Source organism: Arvicanthis niloticus, chromosome 27, assembly GCF_011762505.2.
Source record: "Arvicanthis niloticus isolate mArvNil1 chromosome 27, mArvNil1.pat.X, whole genome shotgun sequence".
NCBI classification, from domain to species: domain Eukaryota; kingdom Metazoa; phylum Chordata; class Mammalia; order Rodentia; family Muridae; genus Arvicanthis; species Arvicanthis niloticus.
In genome coordinates this window covers 26,826,185-26,852,519 of record NC_133435.1, presented here as the reverse complement: position 1 = coordinate 26,852,519, position 26,335 = coordinate 26,826,185, and the positions used below count along the sequence as shown (strand labels likewise).

At 41.7% G+C, this 26,335-nt stretch overlaps 1 protein-coding gene across 3 annotated transcripts in view; it reads left to right on the top strand.

Annotated features, from left to right (window-relative positions):
* The window catches only part of Fras1 (Fraser extracellular matrix complex subunit 1), a 400,677-nt gene that overhangs the window by 171,101 nt on the left and 203,241 nt on the right, over positions 1 to 26,335 (top strand). For all 3 annotated transcript variants that reach the window (XM_076926449.1, XM_076926448.1, XM_076926450.1), the window contains exons 7-14: positions 6,629 to 6,712; positions 8,757 to 8,858; positions 9,184 to 9,375; positions 13,665 to 13,754; positions 16,215 to 16,250; positions 17,633 to 17,780; positions 19,132 to 19,275; positions 20,827 to 20,961. In XM_076926449.1, the coding sequence (XP_076782564.1) occupies positions 6,629 to 6,712; positions 8,757 to 8,858; positions 9,184 to 9,375; positions 13,665 to 13,754; positions 16,215 to 16,250; positions 17,633 to 17,780; positions 19,132 to 19,275; positions 20,827 to 20,961 (931 nt within the window). The remainder of the gene's footprint in view (positions 1 to 6,628; positions 6,713 to 8,756; positions 8,859 to 9,183; positions 9,376 to 13,664; positions 13,755 to 16,214; positions 16,251 to 17,632; positions 17,781 to 19,131; positions 19,276 to 20,826; positions 20,962 to 26,335) is intronic.

Genomic DNA, 26,335 nt, shown 5'->3' with positions numbered 1-26,335 from the left:
AACATTGATCCAATTTTTAGACTGTTAGGCAGTTCGCACAGATCTGAAGGAAAGACTGCATTGCAAGTATCCGTGGCACAGGCAGTGTTCTATAGTGTCTTCTCTTCCCACGTATCCGTGGCACAGGCAGTGTTCTATAGTGTCTTCTCTTCCCAAGTATCCGTGGCACAGGCAGTGTTCTATAGTGTCTTCTCTTCCCAAGTATCCATGGCACAGGCAGTGTTCTATAGTGTCTTCTCTTCCAGAGATTCCAAAGGATGTGCTGTGAAAATTGACAGATAACTGTGAGAGGAGTTTTGCCTCCAGTGAAAAAATAGTTTCATTTTTGATCCAAGGAAAAGCTGCAAACCAAGATTTAGTTGCTATACAGAAGTGCTTTGTGTCAAATAAAACAAAATCAATAACATGGCATATCGTGACAATTGGGCAACATTTTTTAAAGACAGACAAAAGGCAATTAGCCATGAAATGCTAAATGCCAAATCAAGGGAAATGTATCTAATTGAAAGACTCGATTGTATTGCTCACACTATGCCAACTTCTGTGCTCCTGCCTCAGCTCTCAATTCACCACCACATCTTATCCTAACTTCAGATCACTAGGAAGTGCCTTGTTGGAACTGCATGGGACCTTGCTTCACTTATGTCATGTTGGGTAGGGCTTTTGTGTTGGGCGGAGCATGTTAACACCTATGGCAGTTTATCCTCCCTGTGTGATGTGGGTAGCTTCACAATTTTCTAACGCTACAATAAAGGAGGTAGAGAAATGGAGACCCATTGAGAATCTTCTGCTTTAAACTGTAAAATCGCCACCTTGGATTTGAGGTTCAGACAGACACTGGTATCATTAGAAGCACTATTTCTCATATTGAAGAGAATAGGCACATGCTTCTGCTTCAGTCATGGTAGTCACTCATTGTTTGCACCCATGTCTGTAATCAACGGAAAAAGGTGAGATTCAGTATGAAACCTGAGGACTAATTGATAAGTAAATGATCTCAGTCAATTTTGTATCCTTGTCATTTTTGCCATGTCTGTCTGTCTGTCTGCCTGCCTGCCTGTCTGTCTGTCTATCATCTATCTATCTATCTATCTATCTATCTATCTATCTATCTATCTATCTATCTATCTATCTTTCTATCTCAGATCACTTAGAACCATTTAGTATCTCTGAAATATTAACTGCTGAAATAATACAGAGGAGTCCCATAGAATTATTGTTGTTGATGTAACACCTAATCCCACCAATACCGTCACAACTGCCAATACCACTACCACCACCACCACCATCACCACCACCACCGTCACCACCACCACCACCACCACCACCACCACCACCACCACCACCACCACCACCACCACTTTTTAGGTGTTTGATATGTACCAGTTCTTTACCTTCTTCATTTCGTATTCAAAGAAACAGAAGCATGGCGGGGGTAAGTAATTTGTCCTAGGTAGGCTGGCCAGCACTTCTTACCTCAAGCCGTTCTATATCACTGTCTCACAGCACCAATCCTGATTTAGGATAGTGATCACAGCAGCAATGGGTGCTAACATAAGCAGGTATGATCAAGTGTGACTTTATATGTGTTTGTCCATGGAATGTAAGAAAAACAATGCGAGTTTGTCACCAGAAACCCATTTTCCAAAGATGAGCTCTGAAACATTTGAACCCATCTTAAGTAGTCCGATGACGTAGGGGGTTTATTTGTTCATTTGTTTTCTTTTGTTTTCATTATAAGAGGAGTTGTTTCACTAATTGAGGAAAGCTAGCAAGAGCAGGAAGCAGAATGAAAATAATCCCTGGTGCTCAATTTCTTTCTTTGCGAATTTATTCCACTCCTGATAGACAAATAGAGATTCTTGCTTATTTGGTGCTTATGATTACCTTCTAAAAGTTGGTGACTATCCATGGTGAACAGAGATGTTTCTGTTCTGTGTGTTCAAATGAGCAGTAGTTATTACTTTGATGAAATCATGAATTCCAACTGGATGGCTTGGGCTCACCTTTTGGGCAGAAACTTATCACACAACCCCATCACCTGTATCATCACTCAGTAAAGTGATCTGTGCAGTTTGATGAGATGTATTCCTGCTGATATTCAATCAGTAAATGTGCTGCAGGGCCAGGTATCCTCAGCAGCGACCCCATCACTGAGCCTTGAACTCCGCTGACTTCTCACACTATTGATTAATCTAAGGCATTTGAACGTCATCTTTGGGTGTTTTTTTCAGGAGACGTTCTTTGTATGTTCTCTGAGTTTTCACATACTTGGGAATATATTTTCTTGTTTACTACATAAGAGACGATTTGGAATCTAGAATTTAGTGAGCTGTAGACTCATTCCCACTGAATTTTGGGCTACCTTGTCACAGAGAAGCCTAAGTGTTTTCTCCTGCTTTGACCCTTGTTACAAAACATACAATCATTTTCCTGTGCTTCACTTTTTCTAAATGTGTACATAACTACCTTGTCTCATGTTTGGGACTTTGTTTGAGAGGGAGTCTTAGGGGAAGCATCTCTTGCTTCAACACCCCCTCTTCCCTCACCCTAGGATCAAGATGATATGATATATATATATAGATAGATAGATAGATAGATAGACAGACAGACAGACAGACAGATAGATATAGATATAGATATAGATATAGATATAGATATAGATATAGATATAGATATAGATATAGATATATATCTTGTATGGTGCTCATTTCTATTTTGTAATTTACAGCTAGTGTTGCCATGATGTATTCTTGTGGAATGTTTTTAAACCCTTATAATTCAAACATCTTCCAGGACATTTCTAGGTGAAATACTGTTTGTAAAAACACATTCCGCATGTATGAGAGCCATCTGCCACAGATACAAGGCTCTGGGCAATGGAAAATGAAGAGACAGGTCCCTGATCACACAAAGTGGAGTTCACTGAGGACTTAGAGACTGAATGTATCTTGGATTTCAGCAAGGGAGGTGTATTCCTACATTCTGAGACAGGATGAAGTCATTTGCTTGTGAACCTAAATGATTATGGGCCACATAAGAATGTGTGTAGTCTTTCCCAAAACCTAGCAATGTATCAGATATCAGTGCTTGGCACATTGGATGATGTTCTCTAATGGGGCTTGGAATGTATGCCAGGTTCATCTGGAAAGCAGGTTGGTGGAAATAACCAAGATGGCTGACTGTGGTCAATCTGAATGAAGCCTTACATGTATCTTATGTTTCACTTTCAATATAGAGCCCTCTCCCACTGTATCTCAGTGTTCTGGATTTTTTTTCCAAGTTTGGTGTTAGTAAATCACTTCTACTTCAAGTTTCCTTTCTCTACAAATATCTATGACTCTAAGGTTGCTCTACTTAATATCAGTCATCTTCCCATTCAGTACTTGGTCTCTCCCTTCAGCTCGGAGGAGAACCTCTTACGTTGATATTTACCATGTCCAGGACTGAAGATGCAGAGATGAGAGAACAGAGAAACAAAGGCCTTCTTCTCTTGTTTATAACCATTAGACTACACTCTCTACTTCCTTACCCTGCCTCACTACCCACTCTTCATCAGAACTACTGTAAGGGGTGTATAGTTCAGTCACAGGCATCATTCTCAGTATAAATGAAGCCCAGGGTCATATCTCAAGAAAAAGGAAATGGAAGAAAAGAAACAAAGAAGCAAGAGAAACCATCTCGGAGTTTGTTTCTTTGGGTCTTGCTGCAGAGTCAATTAAAACTTAATACATTTTCACAGTTCTTCTTTGATTGTCTTAAAAAGTGCTCAGCTCTCAGTAAACAGAGTTGGCTTCAGAATGAGTAGGAGTTATTTTCCTTTTGTATCATCTATTCTTTGGTGTTTGCTCCCACATCCTTCTTTCATCCTTGATCAAGAAAAATCTTTTCTTATTTACTGACTAAATGCTGCCACGATAGTGGCCTGCCCTCTGCTCCATCCCTATGAGTGTGTGGCCAGGTGCTCAGGGCTCTGATCTGCTTTCATTGGTGTGGCTGTGCTGTACTGAGAAAAGGTCTTTCCCACTTCTGCTCCCTGGTCTACTCACATTCTGAACACAAGAGTAAAAACCATTGCCTCTGGTTTGCCCTGCCGTTCAAAGGGCCTCTTCCATTTCCCTGACTGTGGCTTTAATGTTTAGCCACCCAGCTTCTTAATCACTTTCTGTGATCCCCTTAGCAACCCTCCCCATTATATTGTATTGTTGACATTATGGGCTCTGACTAGGGTGTAGAAAGAAAGACAGGAAAGACTGAGAAGCTGAGGCTGCCACTACCTGCCTCACATCGCAGTTTATGAGGACCAAGCTCTGATCCAGAAAGGCTGGCGTTGGGAGGAGATGGTGACTCCTATTTGTGCTTCTACTTAAACAGCAAGAGAAGGCCACACAATGTCTTATTGTCAGTAATTCCTGGCAATGATGGGAAGATGGCTGTCAGTTCTACTTTATTTGTGGCGGCATCACTCTGATATTCTTCAATGTACTGTGATAGATATTATGGCAAGAGCTCTCAAACACAATGCACCATAAACTTCATTATCACAAGAGTCTTTATTTAAGGGCAACCATAATCCAATATAGTCTTCCTGGTAACTCTACCTCCCCAAATGTAAGCTCATTCACCATATTTTCTAGTACTAAATTTTTGCAATTATGGAAGATACTATATTAGATCTAGGGCACACATCTTTCTGCGAAGGGATTGAGTGTCAGCTTTGTGTGCTGTACAGTTAAAATTGCTACTGAGCTCTGCCATCGTAGCATCAAGAAGATAGATCATATATAGGTATCTGGATCCGTGGCCATAATCCAATAAAACTTTATTTTAAAAATAGGTGGTAAGATGAATATGGTTCGTAGTCCATACTGTACTGGGCTAAGTTAGATCATGCATTTGAAAGGAGTGTCTGAAAGTATAGTGTTAGTCTGTGTAGTGGTTATGCTTACCCCATGTTGGTTAAGATCACTGATGGAGCTGGGGAGATGGCACATGATTAAGAACACTTCCAGCTTTTGCAGAGGACCTGCGTTTTCGTCTCAGCACCCATGTAAATCTGGGAGATGTGAGGTCCAGTTCTGGTGTCTCTGGTGATTCACCACACACATGTGCACATACTTACAGACACACAGACAGACAGACAGACAGACACACACACACACGAATAAGTCTTTACAGAAGACTTAACACTGAGTCTGCCTACTTAGGACAAGACTGAGCATGGTTTAGTTCATTTATTTGTTAACTATAGTGAAGTTACTGGGTAGTGTGGTGATATATGCCTCTACTTCACTTTGTCAATCAAATTTTTTTTTGAGGAATTCTGAAATCAAGAAACCATCAGTTTTCTCAGGGCCTATTCAGTCTTCACGTATTCTGTTGAACATCAATGGTCATAATACTTTATGTATGAAATAAGAAGGTATCTCCACAAAACAAACAAACAAACAAACAAACAAACAGCTGCTGCTTTAGTTCCAGTGGTTTAGGCATTTGCAGCAAGCCTATCAGATAGTAATACAGAAACTTGAATGGCAATGTGTAATGGTGATAAATGATTGGAGGTGTATTACTGCCACTTTTTATGAAAAGTTGACATCATAGGACACCTGTCCCTTCCATCTCAGGTATGCTGGCTTTCTTATTCTTCCAGAAGGAAAACCAGAGTAACTATGAGGGTAAAATCTATTTCTCCTTTTCCTAAGAGAAAGTGGGGTGACTGTTTTGGAAGGTTCTGACTTCTATGTAGTAACTGCCACTTCTCAGTCAGGGAATCTTAGTTTGTTCTCATCCTTGTCTCCCTTCTAAATAATTCTCCCTCCAGATATTGAAGAAGGCTGTGGGATGAAAGGGAAGCTGACTCTGTGTCATCTAGGAGGATACTTTTGCTATGACAATAGAGATGAGTGCCTGACTTTTCTGGGGTCCTGGTGGTAGTAGTAGAGATGAAGACAGAGAGAAAAGGCAGTTGAGGGTGGTTCTCCAGGTGTAAAATCTCAACAGTTCCTATTCCCAGATTTCTAAAGGATGATTGACTTTTGCTCGTTTTAAAGACATCTCTAACATATGGCTTAAATCAAGATGCAGACACATAGTGAAACAGCTGATCTAGGAAAGGGATCCCTTTGCCTTTGAGTTTAGATGTGAGTCAGGACGTGCACATAATCTTAAGTGTTAATATGATTAGGACTCTGAAGTTTTATTTCAATCATTTAACATGAGCAGTCAGCCACATAACCTTAGGCAAGTTACACACCCTGCCTATTGTTAGTGTTCTCATTTAAGGCAAGAATAAGACCGCCTACCTCAGAGAGTCATGACAGGACATAGGATATGCCTGGCGAAGACACATTGTTTTATTTTTATAGTCACTTGTCTTCGATATTTTTAGTAGAAGACAGGACATGCACACACTTTCTAAGGTTCACACCGATCTTGGGGAGGCTGCCGTGTACCAGAGCCTTGCACTGAGTGAATGCTCAATGTCGGGATGTGCTGTTCTACATGTGCTACATGTCACACGTTCTACATGCTTGTAGCATGTGGCTGAGATGGCTGTGGGTTAGATTTCCCCACTGATGTGAATTAATGCTTTCTTTTGATGGATTGTCCCTCTCTGGGTGTCAAGGATGAAATTGTCGTCCGAGTTCCTGGGAAGTGCTGCTCTCAGTGTTCGGCGAGATCCTGCTCTACAGCTGGCCAAGTATACGAGGTAACCGCCGCATGTTGCCCATGTGTGTCCTGACTTAGGCTCTTTACGCTCCTATCCCATGCCTCCCAACCACGGAACCCCCCAGCCCTCATGTCTGACTCGTTGCCAGGATTAGTAACTCAGTAAACAAGTGACTTTTTTTTCCCTTCAGTACATGAAAAGCCTTTATGAACAAAATTAAGCCGAAAGGGATTATAAATATGAAAGAATGTGCTGGCAGACAGAACTCTAGTTCATGAACCTTGGGAAAACTTACTGTTCACACGCACACAGATGAGGAAAGGGGCGATGATTGGTCACTGACTGTTTATGCTGAGTGTCAAGGCTCTGGGGCTGGCTGGCTCTTTCACTGGGTTTTATGCACTGTTATGTGGGGACAGCCTCACCCTATTTTACACTGGGAAGAAACACGGGAATGGCAGAGTAGACAGCCCAGACCATTGAGAGTCTGAAAGTGGAGTAAACTGCAAACTCAGCGGTACTATCAAAACAGTCAAGACAACCATACCTAACCTGTAGTAGGTTTAAGATGTAAAGGACTTCAGAAAATTAGGTGAATGAAAAATGCTCTGTCCTAGGAGTGTTCAAGTTATGTATGTATACATATATATGATACAACCAACAGTCACATCATTCTGAAGCAGTAAACATAAGCACAAGAAATCCAGTTTATTTTCATTCTTACCACTCTAAGGAAAGCTAAGTAGAAACTGGGATTGTGGCAATCAGTGGGGAATCTGGAATCAGAGTCTCACTAATTCTAGGTGGTTCTCTTAAAATCTGAATGAAATAACTAGTTAGGAAAGAAACTTTCAGATTAAGATGTGTGTGTGTGTGTGTGTGTGTGTGTGTGTGTGAGAGAGTATGTGAGTGTGTGTGTGTGTGTGAGTGTGTGTGTGAGTGTATGTGTGTGTGAGAAAGAGTGTGTGTGAGTGTGTGTGTGTGAGTGTGTATGTGTGTATGTGTGTGTGTGAGTGTCTGTGTGTGTGAGTGTGTGTGTATGTGTGTGTATGTGTGTGTATGTGTGTGTGTGTGTGAGTGTGTGTGTGAGTGTGTATGTGTGTGTGTATGTGTGTGAGAGAGTGTGTGTGTGTGTGTGTGTGTGTGTGTGCGCACGCACGCGTGCGCGCGCATGCGTGTGAATGCATGTACGTGCGTGCCTGTATGTGAACTTGTATGTGTCTGTATGTGTGCACCATGTGCATACCTGGTGTTTTTGAAATCCTGAAGGGTGTTAGATCCCTGAAGCTGGAGTAACCTGTACTTGTGATCTCCTATATGAATTCTAGGACCCAAACCCAGGTCTTCCACAAGAGCAACCAGTGCTCCCAGTCACTCAGCTATTTTTCCACCTGTGGGAAACACTTTCATCTGTGCTGTGTATGTCCCATTTGGCACAGTGGTCTCATTTGATATTTTTATTGGACAGGTTTCTACTAAGTTGGTTTTTTTTTTCCAAGAGATAGGCTGTGAAAATATTTGAATCTACTTGGCTGCAATTACCAGAAAAGCCCCAGTAAAAGTAACCAAAATGATACTATTTGTTTGAGAGAACAAGATGTCCCAGTAGGGAGGGGTGTGCTGGAATGATCAGTGCAGGTCTGAGTGTTACCTTCACATGGGTGTTTGCCTTAATCACGTCTCCCGGATGTTTCTTAGATGACTTTAGACATGGTTGGAGAGTAAATTCTTTGACCTCAAGTGTTTGAGCAAACCTGGAAAAACTCCTATACCCTTGGGGCAAAGAAGACCTAAAGAATGTCCACAAAGGAGTCAACCAATAGGGTTTTCTAATTCACCTCCGAATCCCAGGTCGTCTGAGTGCTTGATATAGCAGTAACCCTATATCCATGCAATTCAAATGCAAATATATTTGAAAATTCGTTGTCTTTTCTTTTAGAGGCCATTTTTACATAAGTAATTTTGCTTCTCAAAAATGTGTTCAATGTTGCTGCATGAAAAAAGGTAATGAGAAAGTGCCTGAGCTTTTATGTGATGTGTGTGGCATTTGATGTGACACCTCCTTTTCCCCCCTCTCTCTCAGCATGGTGAACAGTGGAAAGAAGATGCCTGTACCCTGTGTATGTGTGACCAGGGACAGGTCAGGTGTCACAAACAGGCCTGCCCTCCAGTGAGATGTGCAAAGGTATTTGAAAGCATGTGACTCACTCTTCTAAGCTTGATATTGTACCATTTAAGAAGTGCACTTCTTAGTCTACTGTGTCCTTTGATAGAATCAAATGCTTTGGAGAACGTGGAATGTTGTATAAAGATATAAATGGCCTGCCTCCCAGCAGGAGAGCTGAGGTAGAGAACTGCCTCCCCCCCCCCCCCCCCCCCCCCCCCCCCCCCGGCCAGGAGGGCTTGCATTACACATGGCCAGTGTTCTGTGTCTCTCTGCCACTTGTTGACTGTGGTGCTCGTATCCTCTCCTAGGACTGCTCTTCCCTCACTAATCTCTGCTTCTCCAGGGTCAGAGCAGAGCCCGACATCATGGGCAGTGCTGTGAGGAATGTGTGTCTCCTGACAGAAGCTGCTCATCTGGTGGCCTCCTGCGGTACCAGGATGAAATGTGGAAGGACTCAGCCTGTGAGTTCTGCATGTGTGACCAGGGCCAAGTGATCTGCCAGACAGGAGAGTGTGCCAAGGTGGCCTGTGCCCTGGTAAGAAGCGAAGGCATTCCATTTGCCCTGTATGCAGCTCCTCCCAGCAGATGGTGGATGCTTCCTTCTTCCTGGCAGCTGAGAGAATGGCAGGCAGAGGATTGCTTGAGTTTCCAGGGGTCTCTGACACGGAGATGCTGGGCTGGAAAGTGAATGTCACTGTCTGTTCAGACTAGCGTGGAACACTCCCCGGAGCCTTTAGCTATCACTGCATCTGTTCAGATTAGAAGAACTCAGCCAGAGGCATAAAGGGAAGGACATGAAGAGGACATTAGCCTATCGGTCTGTGCAGCTGGCCCTCATCGGTAGTGGACTGTCCTGTTTGCTCTGGCCTTAAAGCGGTGGTCTGCAGGTGTGCCTGGGGCCTGGCTCTTTCTGCAAGCATACTGACTACATTTAGTAAAAGAGACACCTGTGAGCCTCCTGTAGACTGTACACACACACACACACACACACACACACACACACACACACACACACACACACTAAGATAGAGCAAGGGGGACCTCATAGACAATTAACTCTGCTGGCCTCTGTTAAGTTCTGCTCTCTGTAGAATTTCTAGCTGGCTCTGTCTGGCCTCACATGTATATTTTAGGGAAATTACTTTTTCCCCCCTTTGAACTTAATTTTGACCAACGACTTACAAAAAAATTGCTTTAAAAGTTGTCTCTTTTTCTGGCTGCTCCCATCTGCCCCTCCAGTTTCCCTCAGGGCTTTGAACTTGAGGATACAGGGATGCTACAGAGATCTGAGTCAGTGGAGGCTTTTTTCTCTGCCACTTCCAGCGCTGAGCCTAAAGAGGGGCAAGCTTTCAAACAAGACTCATTCACAGCATTGATGTTTTCACTTCGCCTCCGACATCTTGGTCTTGGCAGAGCTGAAACATACTCAGGCAGAGAGGGTCTTGCCTTCCCGCAGATTTATTCACCACCCCCATGCCTTTCAGTTCTTTTTTGCTTTCGTGAGGGGAGTCAGAATGCTTGGAAGGAGATGACAGGAAACTCAATGAGAGCCTTTTCCTTCTCTGGCTGTCTGGGGCAGGGCTTCCTTGCCTCTATATCTGATGATGCTGGGTTATACTTCAAGGTTTAACTTGTTGAATATTCCGAGGTTTGTGAAAAATAAGGAGAGGTGGTCCTAGCAGGCTGGGCTTCTCAACCACCTACTCTCAGTCTCCCTTGAGTAGCATCACCCACTGTCCCCTCTGGTAGCATCCTTCTGTGCATCTGCTGACCCACTTGATGTAGAGAGTCACCTAACCATGGTGGCATTAGCTAGGCTCTCTGTGAGGACAATGAGGAGAGGCTGGAGCTAGTGCCATTCTCCGTAAGCTGTTTCTGATGTTCGTCAGCCTATTGTGTTCCCCACCTTTGCCTCTGAGGATCTGAAGCCCATGGTCTGTTTCTCCAGATGTTTAATTTCTCTAGAGTATCTTCACATACCCCCAATTTTGTGTAAGTTAGTGGATTCTAAGCTGGAATTACTGCCAGTAGTGAAATTTAAACCAAAATAGAATCTTAAGGAGAAAGAAAAAATACTCTTCTGTCTCCATAATTCTGAAATTAGCTTTGGTTAATGACCTTGTTAAAGCCTGGTTATCCTAGTAGCTTCTTAATTTCTGCTTTGCTTGGATCACTGGTGGTGAAACAATGAGAAAGGCATACCACGACCCTGAGAGTTCCTGGGATTTTCGGGAAGCCAGATGCATGAGCAGAAATGATTTTACATGGAGGTCCACAGAAGCACCAAGGATTATGGAAATACGAATTAAATGCCTTCAGAGCTCCTGAGGGAAGTTACTGTGAGGGAGCTGAGGAGAACACTGCGGGGGCTTCTAGTCTGCTCCACTCCTGAGCCCCTTTCGAAAATATCAAGGCTATTTGACTTCTAATCTTGGAGACCAAGGGTGTATTAGGTATTATTGTCACGCATCACACAAAGCTATAGAGAGCTCAGTTTCTACAGGTGACAGAATCATACATGTCTGCCATCGCCATTTATTATTGAATCAGCATCAATATTCTGGATAGCCTTGAAATCAATGTGCAGGTGTTTTTTGTCTTTTGTTTTTGTTTTTTTATTTGTTTGTTTGTTTTGAGAAAATGGCATGATTCTTGTCTTGGATGTGTTTGGTAAAATCCCTCGACACTGAGACATAAACTGACCAGTGGTAGAATAGCACAATATGATTGATTTCATATTTCCAGGTGTTACAATGTCTTTGAACATAAATTCAGATGAAGATATCACATTATTTCTTTCTTCTTAACCAGCCCTACTATTTACTCCTGAGATGTACTGTGCTGGGAGCAGTAGCCTGGACACAGTGCACTGGAGAGGGAAGGCATGCATAACTGGGAGCCTTTCCTTTCCTCTCATAGGAGGAAAAAATACCTCAAAAGAAGCCATCCTGTGCTAATGTGTATTAAACTGACTTCCAGAGCCATTGTTCCCTTGGGGTTAAGTATTCACCAGAGAAGGTGCAGCACATGTTTGATATTGAGAACACACTTAAAAATGAAATGAATGAGTTTGTTTCACAATTTAGTTCTATTCAAAGCCGAAGTCAAATGCTAGTTGGCATGTTCCCCACAGCAATAAGCTGGAGTGTTTGGGGACAGCCAGGCTTCTATAAATAGTAAGGCTGTTTAGACCTTCCTACCTCACCCAAGCTGAATCCTGGCTCCCCGGGAACAGGGCTTTTTGGTATTTGCTGCTCTGTGTGAAGGCTCAGAACAGCACATTCTTCTCTCTAAGGGCTGCGGGAGCTCCCAGCAACCCTCTGCCATGCCTTTTCTTTTTAATAGAAGTACACACTCTGTGTTGCTTCAAAATATTGTTTTAAGCAACTCAGATTACACACATATAAACCGTCTTATATGCTTTGAAAGCAAATTTCAATCTGATTCTAAGTGATGCCTTCACCCACAGCTGATTCTTTGTTTCTGCAAAACAATTTATATGTAAATGCGCCTGATCCCTGTAGCACCCACTGCTCTCTGTTGGCCTCTGACTGGTGTGAATTTGATGGACAGCAATCCATGTAGCTCCCTTCTTTTTGAAATAACTTTTAGGAATTGTACAGTGTTGTAGCCATTCATACAGTTTTGTGTTTGTTTTAGAAATTTATGTGTTCCTTCACTAAAAACGAAATGTATGTTCTGTTTAGAAGATATTGACTCTAGAAGAGAGCCTAAAAATCCATTCTTAATAATACAGCCTAAAGACAACAAATACATTTACAATCTATTATTTTCTTTAATATAGTGTTTTAAACATAAACTAAGATCATTTAATATGAGTATTTAATTTTACAGTGCTGTTTCTATTTAACATTGTTCCTAAACTTTGAAATATAATATAGAGCCCCCAAGTTGAATGTTAAATATTTAAAGAAACATATCATTCTCCAGAAATTAATGAGTCTTTAGAAAGTAGGCAGTGCTTTGAAGAACACTCTGTAACCTACGAGTATTAGATATTATTGTTTACATAAAGGAAATTGCAAGCAGAATTTGTGATTTAGTAGCATATTTCCTGGAATGTGGGCTACAGTGGAATTTAAACTTTCTAATCTACAGAGAATTATTTAGATTGTTTTAAAAACATCAAGCATTTATTATTTTGAAATAAAAATTAAGTTGAAATTATTAAAGTGAGAAGACTCTGTAAGCAAACATCTGTCTTCAAAATGTGGCATTTTTCTTCTTCCTCCCATAACTAAAACAAAAGTTGGGTGTAAGTGAGCTAACACTGAGAGTTTCAAAATGGTGAACAAAAATTACTTTTCTGCTATTTAATTTATGCCTGAGACTACATCTCTACATAAAAGGATCCCTCTGATTTGATATTCAAATACTGGCTTGATTTGCATGCTAGTGTTGACACCAAGGCTGCAAGTTCTGACTGTACTCCTCTAAGATAGTGTGAACCTTTCCTGCCACTTGTCTTTGCTGTCCCACCGCATTGCTATGACTACCGTTTCTGGTCATTGGTAGGTAGATAATTATGAGGTGGAGAGAACAGAGCACATGCACTCTGTCAGAATATGGGAGGAAAAGCACTTGGAGAATACATTGGAATCATGAGGAGACATCCCAGAGGGAACCAGCTAGGGTGGGTGTTGGGTATAAGTGTAGAGGGTACACTCTCAAATAAGCAATGGGCTGAAGTGGAGAGTGTGTGGAGCATCTCATTCCAGTCAGGAACCCAGCTGCTTCTCAATTTAGCACTGCCACCTGGAGATGTTAATTTGATGTGTACCACTGCAACTCTTACTCCTACAGGGTGAAGAATTAGTTCACTTAAAAGGGAAATGCTGCCCAGAATGCATTTCAAGGAATGGTTATTGTGTTTATGAACAGAAAGCAGAGACTGTGAGTATCAGGTTAATAACCAAATACTATTAAAATTAATAGATCAAAATTAACCCAATAAGGGGATTTTTATTACCTCCTAGTGTTTTTAAATTCATTCGTTTTTTTCCCCCAGCAAACTATTTTATGTGCATCAAGAATGTGCTATGTAATGGGGACAGACAGACGGAAAGTATCACGTAGAGTCTCCTCTTGGTGGAAGATATTTATAGTGTGAGAAAACAAATAAGACACAGACAGACACACAGACATACAGACACACAGACATACAGACACACACACACACACACACACAGGGTGCTGATGAACACATAAGTCATTGAGCTGTGGTGGAAGTCTTTCATGCAGGAAATCCAGTCAGAGTTGGGTGGAAGCAGGGGATGGATCAAGAAGAGAGACCACAAGTGCAAAGTCACTGAGGCAGGTGCTCATGTGACATGATCAGGAAATTGCAAGAGTGGCTAAGACTGGAACAAAGGGAGTAGGAAATGAGGGAAAGCTGTAATCTGGAAGCCAGGTTCTTTACTTCAGGGCAGATGGGAGTTGCTGGGGAGCTGGGAATCCTGCAGCCATAATTTAACTCAGAAAGAATCAAACTGCGGCTCTTGTTAGGAGTTGTTTTGTCTAGATTGATGGTTCTCAACTTGTGGGTCATAATCCCACTGGGGTCAAGTATCAGATATCTTGCAAATCATATATTTACATTACAGTATATAACAGTAGCAAAATTACAGTTACCAAGTAGCAGTGAGAAACTGTATTACAAGGCTGCAACATTAAGAAGGTTGGGGACACTGGTCTAGATGAAGGACAGTGATGGCTTTGCTTAAGAAGGACGTAGGAAATAATGGCCACGCCCTAGAGTCACTTGGCCACGCCCTAGAGTCACTTTGCAGATAGAAATGGCAGCATTTGAGGAAAGATGGTGCAAACTTGACAACCTGAGTTAGGTTGCAGGATCAACTCCCAAAAGTTGATCCCCTTAAATGTGTGTACACACACACAAACATGCAAAGACACATGTACACAGGAACACACACACATGCACAGGTACATACATGCACACACACACACACCAGACAGACAGACAGACACACACACACAGAGACACACACACACACACATCCACACCCCAAATACATTCCACAAGTATTATTTCTCCTTGTGTCAAAGAAAGAAATTACCTTTTCTTCTTAACTTTGCCTTACACGAACACACAGATGCACATACTTCTGGGGGCTGGAAGTAAACTTTGGATGTCACTCCTCAGAGGACACTTACCTTTTGTTTTGTTTTGTTTTGAGAAAAGGTTTCTCATTGGTCAGGAGTTCACCAAATAAACATGCTGGCTGGCCAGTGAATCTGCTTGTCTCTGTCTACAAAGTGCTAGGATTACAAGCACATGCTCTACCCCGCTGTTTTAAATGTGGGGACTGGGGCTCCAACTCCAGGCCTTGTGCTTATGTGGGAAACAGTTTACCAGCTGAACTCTCTCCCCAGCCCTGCCCTAGCTTTAAGGCCCATATTTCTCATGAATTTGGGGATGTTGACAGATTTATCATGTTCTTTAACCTATGTTCATGGATCATAAGTACAGTGGTTTCGCTGACCAATCAGAACAGGGTTGTAACAATTGAGAGTCAGTGCTGTGACTGGTCTCAGTCTAACCTAACAGGTCTCAATCACATATGTCATCCTGCCAGGTCTTCCGTATATTCTAAGAGAGTGATATACATCAAAAAGGCAGGCTATAAGTTTGAATCCCTTATGCTGCATACTATGAACTTGAGCAAGGTCCCTCCTTATTTAGTGTGGATGAAAATGGTACTTTCCTCCTAGGTTATTAAGATGACAGATGCAAAGCTCCCAGGACAACCAGTGGCATATCTGTAGTTGGAAACATTGATAATTTTAGAATCTTATCACTGTCTCATGGTGATATTTTAGTCACCCTCATTGTCTTAAGAATTTAGAAAATTAGTGTGTCCCTATAAATGTTGAGTTTGGATCCATTTCATAATATTAGTTCATTCATCTCTCTCTGTTTTTTGTTTTTTGTTTTTTTTTGTTGTTGTTGTTTCTTGGGCGGGGGGAGTTAAACTGAATGGAACTAAACAAAACCAAGTGTTAGAAATAAGTATGAATCTCCATAGCAACCTGGTACCACCAAAAAATTCAAGAGTTTCACTTAAAAGTTTAGATTCCTTGTCCTCAGATCCCTGCATATTGAGAATTGAACCCATGTGCTCGAGCACAAAGCAAGAAAACTCCAAACTGTCTTCATCCTCGATTGGTATGAGTTCCTAGTGTTTGATACAGACAGATTTTATTTTTATTCATAAGAAGTCAATAAAGTTGCATGCTGCTTGGTGGAAATGGATATCTCCTAATGGAAGAATAAACAGATCAGCCTAATGGTGGTTTTAGTGGTATCATAAGTACATTTCTTTTTCTTTCTAGATGTCTTCAAATACAAGTGAAATTAAGCATGTTCCAGTGAGTATAGATTTTTAATTTGTGCATGGATCCTTACAGAGTTATTTTAAATAATGATTTGCATGAACTTCCCGTGGGGGACTTGGTGTCTCAGCATCTTTCATAGCTACGTTTGATGGCACTGGGTTGGAAACTAAGGGTGTTATGAAAACTGAGACATCTATGCACTAGACTTGGGCTCTTTTTTTTTCTATAATTTATTTTATTATTTTTATTTTCTATAATTGATAGTTACATTTCACCAACCATGGGCACCTAGATGCCTTCTTTACCTTCTTCCCGATGATTTTTCCCAGCCTAGACAACTCAGATTGATCTCTGAGGGAACTTTGTATACAGTAAATTATTGTAGGAATCACTTCTTGGGATGGTGAGGGAATCGTTCCCCCAAGCAACTGAGTGTTCCTTCTCTGGTGTTTTAGTTCTGCAGTACCATGGGTCTTGTCTTAAAGACAACAAGCTTATCATTTTAAGTGTTCAGGAATGAGCTTCTAAAAACCCAAGCAGAATAACATCTCTTCCTTCTCCCCACCGTGCCCCCCGATTTTCTCACAATTTCTCATTCACTTTGAAAATTGCTGTCAGGTTGATTGTCAACAATATTTTACATTAGTTAGCTCAGCAAGCATTTTATCAGACTTTTATTTTAAAATGTACTCCCCCATTTTCTCATTTTTTTTCCTTCTCTCTGATCAATCCAGTGCAACCTATGAAGGGACCTTTGTTTCATTCTGATTTCCAGGGTCAGTGGATTGTTAAGGAAATTGCTTCTAGAATCATTATAGATTCTTTCTCAGACTATTCATGCATATTACCATAATTTGGTTGGCCAGAAGGAGTATTTTAAGGAGAGAAATCTCATGCTACATCTGTAGCCACCAAAAAATGGACCTGCAGAAGCTTTAATTTATGAATACAATGCCTTTCCTGTTACTCAGACTGTAGCAAGAAAATACAGTGTTTGAACCAAGTTTCTCACTCTTATTATAGAGACTGTGCTTAATGGACCTGCTAACCACTAGGTACAGGAAGCAATGGTAATGCCCCCTGGTGGGTTTTGTTTTGGCTCTGAGGGGTGAAATGTGTTGAGAAAAACATTTGAAATACTTCTTACATATTCTGGTTGCCCAAAGGTATGCCAAAATTTATCTCTTGAGTGTGCTTAAAATCATTCCGTTGATGCTGCACATTAAAAGAAACCAATTAAAAACAAAGAAAGAGAAAACTATGCTTGTTAAATTCCTTGCTGTCTGAGGGCAGAGTTGGGAAGGCGGGATGCTGATGGCATGCATCTCCTGGCTCTTGTGGGGATTGCTGGTCTACCCCAGAAGTTCTTCTTTGGAGTCTCTGCTCCACATCACTGTCTCCACTGTTTCCCACAGGACGGGGAGAAGTGGGAAGAAGGCCCTTGCAAGCTGTGTGAGTGTCGGGAGGGTCAAATTACTTGCTATGAACCGTCTTGCCCACCATGTCCAGTGGCCACCCTAGCCCTGGTGGTGAAGGGACAGTGTTGTCCGGACTGCACACCAGGTAGGTCCACGTCCCATTTTCTTGTCAAAAAAATTCAGACATAGTCTCATTTTTCTTCCTTTTTTTTGGGGGGGGGGTTGCTCACTTTTGAAGGTTTGGGATTCCTTTTCTTTAGTTTTTGACAAACTATTCTTATTATTAATCATTGCAGAATTTGTTTGACTGCAACCATATAAGTTTGGGCAAGTCATTGACCCTCTGTGTCTTAGTTTTCTTAATTATAAAATATGCCTTTATCTTGAAACAATTTGTATTAGTCAAATATCACAATTTTAAGGACTCATCAAAACCTATTGGCCTTCTAGTGTTGAAATTATAGGAATAATTCTCCAAAATTTGTCAGAGGTATTCTTTTTTTTTTTGTCCTTAAAGGTGAACTGTGAAACAGATGGCTTCTTTTGCAGTTCGCAAATGAGGTTTCAAAGTTTTAAGACTCATTAATTTCTTCCAAAAGAAAATTTTATCTACTTGTTTTGCAGTTGTGCCTTCAAATCACCTGGGCTTGAATTAGTTCTGGTTAGTGGCTGCTGGCAGGCTTTGCAACTGGCCGACTCCACTCTGCTTCTCCTCTAGCAGAGCCTTTCGCAGACACAAGAGGCATTTCGTCCATTTGTATTTTCCTAATTAATTGTTTCCATCCGCATGCTCCAGTTTCCCACGGTAGCATCTGCTTTCCCCCTCACCTTGTTTTGGGTAATCAGAGTTCCACTGAAGAAGTGTCAAGGGAAAAGCAGTGGCACTTTATGTTTAATTCTGGTACCTTTGCCAAAGTGGCTCTCTGGGCTTTACCAAACAAATATTTAGCATGCTATGTATGAGGCATTAAAAATATCAGGCCTTTGAAACCTGAGAATAGCCCCTTGGTGACTGTTACCTCTGAGTCGAGGGATTGTCCCAATGAGTGTGAACGAGAGTCAAGATTTTGAAGAAAAATAGAAAAGAAAAATGATGTTATTAGTTAAAGATATAGCTAGTTTTAAAAGTTATAGCCTCTATCTCTGAACTCTCTGTGCATGGCAGGCTTCAGAAGAGTTTCTCTGATACCGTGGATGACTGACTCTGCTTAAGCCCCATAGCAAGGAGGTAATTCCACCTCTTTCTCCAGTCAGCACAGCAGGCACAGTGTTGAGGAGACCATTCCTTTACATATTTGATTGGAGACTAGGAAAGCTAATGATGATATTTCAGACTTGGGGAATCTCGCATCAATCTGTATTTTGCTATATGGGGCTGCTTTGCACCCAAGCTTTATTCTCCTTGGTCCTTCCTATTCCCTGTAAGGTATGTATCCTGTGCAGTCTCCAGGAGACTGTGGGCTTTACTGAGTTCTCTTCTTTGTTCTTGGTTCTAGTTCACTGCCACCCAGACTGCCTGACCTGCTCTCACTCTCCAGACCACTGTGACCTCTGCCAGGATCCCACGAAGCTGCTGCAGAATGGGCGGTGTGTGCACAGCTGTGGTCTGGGCTTTTACCAAGCAGGCAGTCTTTGTTTAGGTATGGCAACCCAGAGGTACAGTTGCTTAGAGCTAAAGAAACTATCAATGTGATTTATGGTAGCTGACACAAAGCATTGTTATGGAAGGGACCACAATGCAAGAAATATCCATCCAGAAGCCACCGCGAGCTGTGTCTTAGCTCTTCACCTTCAGATCTCGTTCTTCTAACATTTGACAGATGCTCCAGCATTTCCTGGAAAGTGGGTGATACAGAGGTCAGATACAATAGTCAAAACTAGATTTTTTTTTCATTTTGAAGACTTAAAAGATGGTAACAGCATGGTGCTTGCTATCATTTACTAAAGTTCGCAGTTAATCCAGAGTGGAAACTTAGAATTGATAGAGATCTCCAGGATCATTTTCCAGAACTTCCCAAGTCTCCATCCAAGGAACCAGTGGTCTAGACAAGTGTGTTGTCTTGTGCCACGCTGCACAGACAGTTGCTAACGGAGCGCATTACCTACAAGTTATGAGAGCTTCTGGAATGAGTTCAGATGCACTTCAGAAATTTTTTACATCTGAGAACATCTTAGCTAACAAAGCTCGGCTTGGTTGAGGTCAGATACTACTGCCACCCTTATCTCTGATTTGTAAAGTTACCAACCCATTTACAAGTGTATAGGTTTATGCTCTGGCTGTGAATATTTAACTTCCTGTCCCCTCAGAAGGTCAGGGCAAGGATTAAGCATGTGGACATTATTAAATGCTTTGTATAGCATCTAGGGTACAGATGAGTCTTATTAAAGCTTAATTACTTTCGTTGATATTATTTTTTATTATTTTCTGTTTCTTGATCTAAAGTCTTTATTCTTTTTGAATGTTGATGAGGGATATTCTTAGAAAACAAGTTGGGTAGTGAAGATACTAAACACTAGTATGTAAGGAGAAGGCCAAGACTTTTGAGCCAGACTGCCTGGTTTCAAATGCCAGTGTCTGGTTGTCGGTGGCTTTTGGCAGGTTGTTTAATCTCTGGAGCTGGTTTCTCATTTGTAAAAACCATACCTACTTGTCTGAGTTAGGGTTTTACTGCTGTGAACAGATACCATAACCAATGCAAGTCTTATAAAGGACAGCATTTAATTGGGGCTGGCTTACAGGTCAGAGCTTTAGTCCAGTCCCATCAAGGTGGGAGCATGCCAGTGTCTAGGCATGGTGCAGGCAGAGATGAGAGTTCTACATCTTCATCTGAAGGCTGCTAGCAGAATGCTGGCTTCCAGGCAGCTAGGATGAGAGTTTTATAACCCACACTCACAGTGACACACCTATCCTAACAGGGGCACTCCTTCTAATCCTGCCACTCCCTGGACCAAGCATATACAAACCGTTATACTACTCTATAGGGTTGTTTTGCAAATAAAGCATTTATGTTTGTAAAGGCATTGCACAGTGCCTGCTATTAACTCTGCACATGAAGGCTGTGGATTGCTTGCCCTTTTCTTTTATTGTTTGTGACTCTAGAGCCTCAGGATCCGGGTCTTTGAGAGTCACTCTTGGAGTGATCCATTCCAGCTAACCTGCCATCTTTTCTTTCTCCCTTGTCTGTGGCCAGCCTGCCAGCCCCAATGTTCTACATGCACCAGTGGCCTGGAGTGTTCATCTTGCCTGCCTCCTCTGCTGATGCAGCAGGGACAGTGTGTGTCTACCTGCGGGGATGGTTTCTACCAAGATCACCACTCCTGTGCAGGTAAGAACAAGCTGGGCTACAGGTGAATATGCAACAGAGAAAGATGATGCCACAGCCCCCATCCTGTCATAAACTGGAGGCTACCAGGAGCTGTGATCAAGCTACTTAAATAGGTGTGCTATGGTTTAGCTGTGGTTTGTCCCCTGCCTTAATTAGGGTCTTCTATTGATGTAATAAAACATCATGACCAAAAGGAACTTGGGGAGGGAAGGGTTCATTTCATTTTATACGTTGACCTTACAGTCCATCATCACTAGAAGTCAGGACAGGAATTCAAGGTAGGAACCTGGAAGTGGGAGCTGATGCCCAAGCTGTCGAGGGATGCTGAGGCCACTTGTTTCTCAGCTTCTTCTGTATGTGGCTGACTCCTTTAAGATTTAGCCCAGATTTCTAATATTGTAATTGCTTCCAGAGGGAAGAGTAGTCACACTGTAATTTGATTTGTTTATGCTTTACCAATTTTTAAATAGTGATTGAAATCATAAATGTAAGTTCAAAATGAACAAAGATTTTGATGTTGTTAAATTTGGGTTACTTACGCATTTATTTTTGAGACAAGATCTCACTAGTTACACCCGGCCTCATAGTTTCAATCTTCCTGCCTTAGCCTCGTGGACAGTCCTTAAAGAGCCAGTACTTTGTAAACATCTCAGACATAAAAGATGGGGAAAGAATACAGACCAGAAACTCAAAATCATAATGGCTAGTGTTTACAGCCTGTCATTCTCTGTTCACCCGTTACCTTAGAACAGGCTCAGAGTGCACAAGTGTAGACACCTTCACGTGCATCAAATGACTAGGCACTTTAGGGCAATCGGTGAAATTTCAGTTTGATGAAATGATCTAATGTGTTTTTTTTCTTTCTTCTGTTACATCAAAGAGACCTCCTGCTAGCACTTCTATGACACATTTTCCCTAGAAGAAAGTTAATTTCTCTCAGCTTACATTCTTCCCTCTGTCCCACTACACCTCCAAACAAACACACACAAACACAGATACTTATTCATTCACCCACACACATACACACAACCACAGGTACACATACACACACATACACAGCCAAACACAGATGCACACTCATTTACACACACTCACACACACAAACACAGATGTACATTCATTCACACACATAAATTCACACTCATCCACACACATACACATACAAGCAAATACAAACACACATGGACACTCACACAAACACACACACACACACACAACCAAACCGGCACACACTCATTCACACACACATACACACATACACACAACCAGACACACACTCATTCATACACACATGCATACACATGCAGTCATTTACACACACACATATACACACCACCAAACAGACACACACTCATTCACATACACACTACTTTCTCCACTTCTTTTTGGTCATTTTCCCATCTCTGCTCAATGTTTTAATTGGTGGTGCTAATACTGGTTTAGGGCATTTTGAAGTGGGTAATGTTTCACTTGATTACTGGTTTACATAACTGCCTGCTTCGCATTCCATCCACAAACCCTCGTGCAAATGCCCATAGTAGAAAGTTGCTGGGAAAATTTGTTCGTGCTCCCTCCAGGGAATTAAACCAATTTGCTTTAGTTCAGGCTGGTTGCGTTTTTATGCATAAAATAAGGAAGAGGGAAAAAACAGCAAGAGGAGAGAAAGAAGGGGGGTGTGATCTTAAAAACTAAACGTAGATTTGTGATCAGTTTTCATGTTCTATCTTGGCACTGACACTACACAAGTCATGTTCACAAGTCATCATTCTCAGCATTGGCTCTCTCTCTCTCTCTCTCTCTCTCTCTCTCTCTCTGTCTCTCTCTCTCTCTTGCAATATTTACGCTTGTACCACTAATGTTGGCTTTCCACTATTGACCTTGGATGTCTGTCATCCATCCCATGTTCTTCCAACATGTGCTAAACTTTTCAAAAGAAGCCTGCCATTTTATAGCAGCAAGCCTTCCTGGATTGATTTCTCTTGGCAGTCATTTATGGTATGACTGGGATAATTCTCCATTTTATTGACCCATCAAAACCGAAAGAAAGTGAGCATTCCGCCAAGGAAACTAATTAACACAAATCTCCCTATTAATATTCATGCTCACTGTGTTAGATATAGGAAGAGTGAAAAATTGGGGACAAAGGCAAGTAGCTCATATACATGGCTCTTCACAAAAGACTGTGGGCAGGTGACGAAACAGGGAGAAAAGACCCTGAGTCCTGCCAGGGAATCTCCTCCATTGGTCTTTCATCATTTTCCCTTCCTTTGGGAGGGGTGTCAATGATATGTACACTATACCTTATATCATTATTCTTCTCTTTCAGATTTGATTAAGGTAAAATTATGCTATAATTATGGATGACAGATTGCTTACATTTGCAGTCTCAGATTCATTTCCTTGCCTTCTCCAGTTTGGTTTTGGAGTCTGATGACTGACACACTGAGCTAAGGCTCCTCATTACCCGGGTTGTATATAAGCTAAATTGAAGACCAGTGATGTGTTGCTTGTCTCTTTTGCCCCCAGGCAGTGCCAAGGAGGAGTCGCCGTCAGTGCTGGTCCTTGACTTTAGATAAGAGCACTTAGGTTTTTACCATAACCTTTATGAATCCTTTGCTACTAGCTAGATCTGCTTTAACCCGCCCCTTTCCCACCTCTCTCCACCCTTATTGAGTTCATATACCTCAGGTTTCAGAACTGGATCTTTGCTACTTTTACTGTTCTGACCCATTTCTAGGGATCAAATGCCAATTTGTTAATCAATCCCACCACATGGATAAGGCCTTGCCCATCCCCGAATGCTTTTATTACGCTGGCTTTCTTGTGTTCTCATTTTCAGCATAATGGTTCCATTGCTCACCTTGGAATTCTGATATGAAATCTAAGTCTATATCCCAACTGAACTCCTGAGAACACTCCTGCTTGATTTTCACCTTTCTCTGTTAGTCACCTCTGTTTTACCCTGGTGAGACCTTTGAACAATGGGAACACACACACACACCATAAAGGCCAAACATACCCTAAGGTAAAGAGACCATCATCACTATCATAGTTACTTTTCTATTGCTCTTGCAAAACACCACAACTAAGGCAATTTCTAAAGTGTTTTATCAGACTCATGGTTTTAGAGGGTTAGAGTTCATAATGGTGGAACAAGGGCATGGTGGCGAGTGGCTGGAGGAGTAGCTAAGAACTTACGTCTTCATCCACAAGTAGGAGCTAGAGAAAGCATACAGAGAATGGCTTTTGACACCTCAAAGTCAACCTCTAGTGACACACCGATTCCAACAAGGCCACACCTTCTAATCCTTCCCGAACAGTTTCACCCACTGAGGATCCTAGAGTCCATTCAAAGCACCACAGTTACTGCTCGTGATTAAATTCAAACAAGATAGACTTTTAAGAGGAAAGAGTAGTGCTTTATCTATTCTTTTAAAAATGCATGTATCAATGTTTCTCTTTGTTTATTTAGAATTTAGGATATGCAGAAAGGTCTGAGACAAAGTCAAAGGATAATGCCAACTTTGGTTTGCAGGTCTGGAGTTGGTAGAAGTAAAACACACACATTAAAAGCTTAGGGTATGGAACCAAAGACCTGGGTTTTCATTTTGGCTCTGTCATGTACATGTGCTTCAACACCATGATACAGAGAACTGTGGGCAACATGGAGACAGAGATGCTTGCCACATCTTTGTTGTCAAAATGAAGAGGAATTCACGTGCCATGATTAGGAAATGGAGCCATGTGCCTTGTGAGTCCATCATGATGTTTGGAGAGGCCGTGGTTTCTGCTTCCTGTTGGCTAGAATGTGAACATAACCCAGGCATTGTCTACAATGAGCTGGCAATAACAACAGGTTAGTGGTTGCTCACAGAGATAACCAAAACAAAAACAATGACAAACACAACTGAAACAGCAAGCATCTGCAAGATGTATTCTATTTGAATGTTATATGGTCTCTGATACTGAAACCCAAGGAATCAGGCAATTGGACATTTTATAGGATTGTAACTGAAGGGATTATTTTAACCTCCATTTGCCACTTACTGCTATATGGCTTTGGGCAAGTCATTTAACCTTTTAGAGGCTCATTCTTCTCAGCTCTATAATGAGGATAATATTATGTAATTCAGACAATTATGATGAGGACTAGAAGAGAATTTTGAAAAGTATAAATCTCTTCTGCCTGGCACATAGTATGTAGGTGATAAAAGGCAGACATTATTGAAATCACTCTTATTGTTCAACCTGGGGAGATGAATACCAAATGACCCACAGGCATTTGAAGAAACAGGCATTTTTTTGACATTCACGTCTGGTTAAAAATAAAATACACTCATATCTGATGGATAAATACATGTAATGCAGAAAAGTTACTCCATTTCTTATGACTTAAAATCCCCTTCATTTACTTGGAGTTTGGATTAAATGATGAGATGCAGAAATTATTTGGATTTCAGTCAAAATTAGTGTATCTTTAGAGAGAACATTTATAACGAGGAGCTCCAGATTTTACATATATATGAGGTTGTCCTGGCTGAGATTTTTAAAGCTTGGCTTGAGCAGAGGGACATCTAACAGTGATTACTTGTTGGAAGTAGGTTTAAGTAGCATAGCTCGTCACTGGGGGAGTGGGGCTGACTCCTTGGGGCATGGTGCAAAGCTGTAAGGACTTAATGGGTTATGGCTGGTGCTTGTGACGAATGCTCGTCTCACGGTATCCTGAGTGGACTTCTCCACAAAGAAGGTATGACCTCTCAACACGATAGAACTTTCTTCAGCAATTCCCAACTAGGGCTAGGCACAGTCAAGCCAGCATCCCCCATGGCTCACGTGACTTAGGGCAGAATCAGAGTGCCCTTGTCAGTGTTGTTACTGAAGCACATGGTGAGACTGGAGGTCAGAGGGATACTGCCACCCCGTCACCACCCATCTTGTACATATGTGAGAATATATATGTATTTTTACATATATATTGTGAATCTTCTGCATTCACCATTCTTACCATTCTGTAGCAGTCACCAAACAGGCAACTTGCATAGTTGCTGTCTGTAAACAGGGCTTTCTGCTTCACCCACCATTCTTGACCCTACCTCCCTTGTGCCCATGCAAGAAATGCCGGGCTAGCCTCTTCTAAGTATCAGGCATTTTACCAGACACCAGGAAAACAATTAACCAGACAAACAACTGCCCTTCACTTAAGGGCTTTTCTTCTCAATGGAAGAAGAGTGTCCCCTAGCAGATAAGCCAAGGTCACTTTTGATAGTTGTCTTTATGATTATCCTCATGTGAATTCATACCCATCAGTGCCTTAAAGACAGTTTGCAAAACCTATGTGGCAGGGAAGGATTTGTTAATGAAGTAAGGTTGCGTC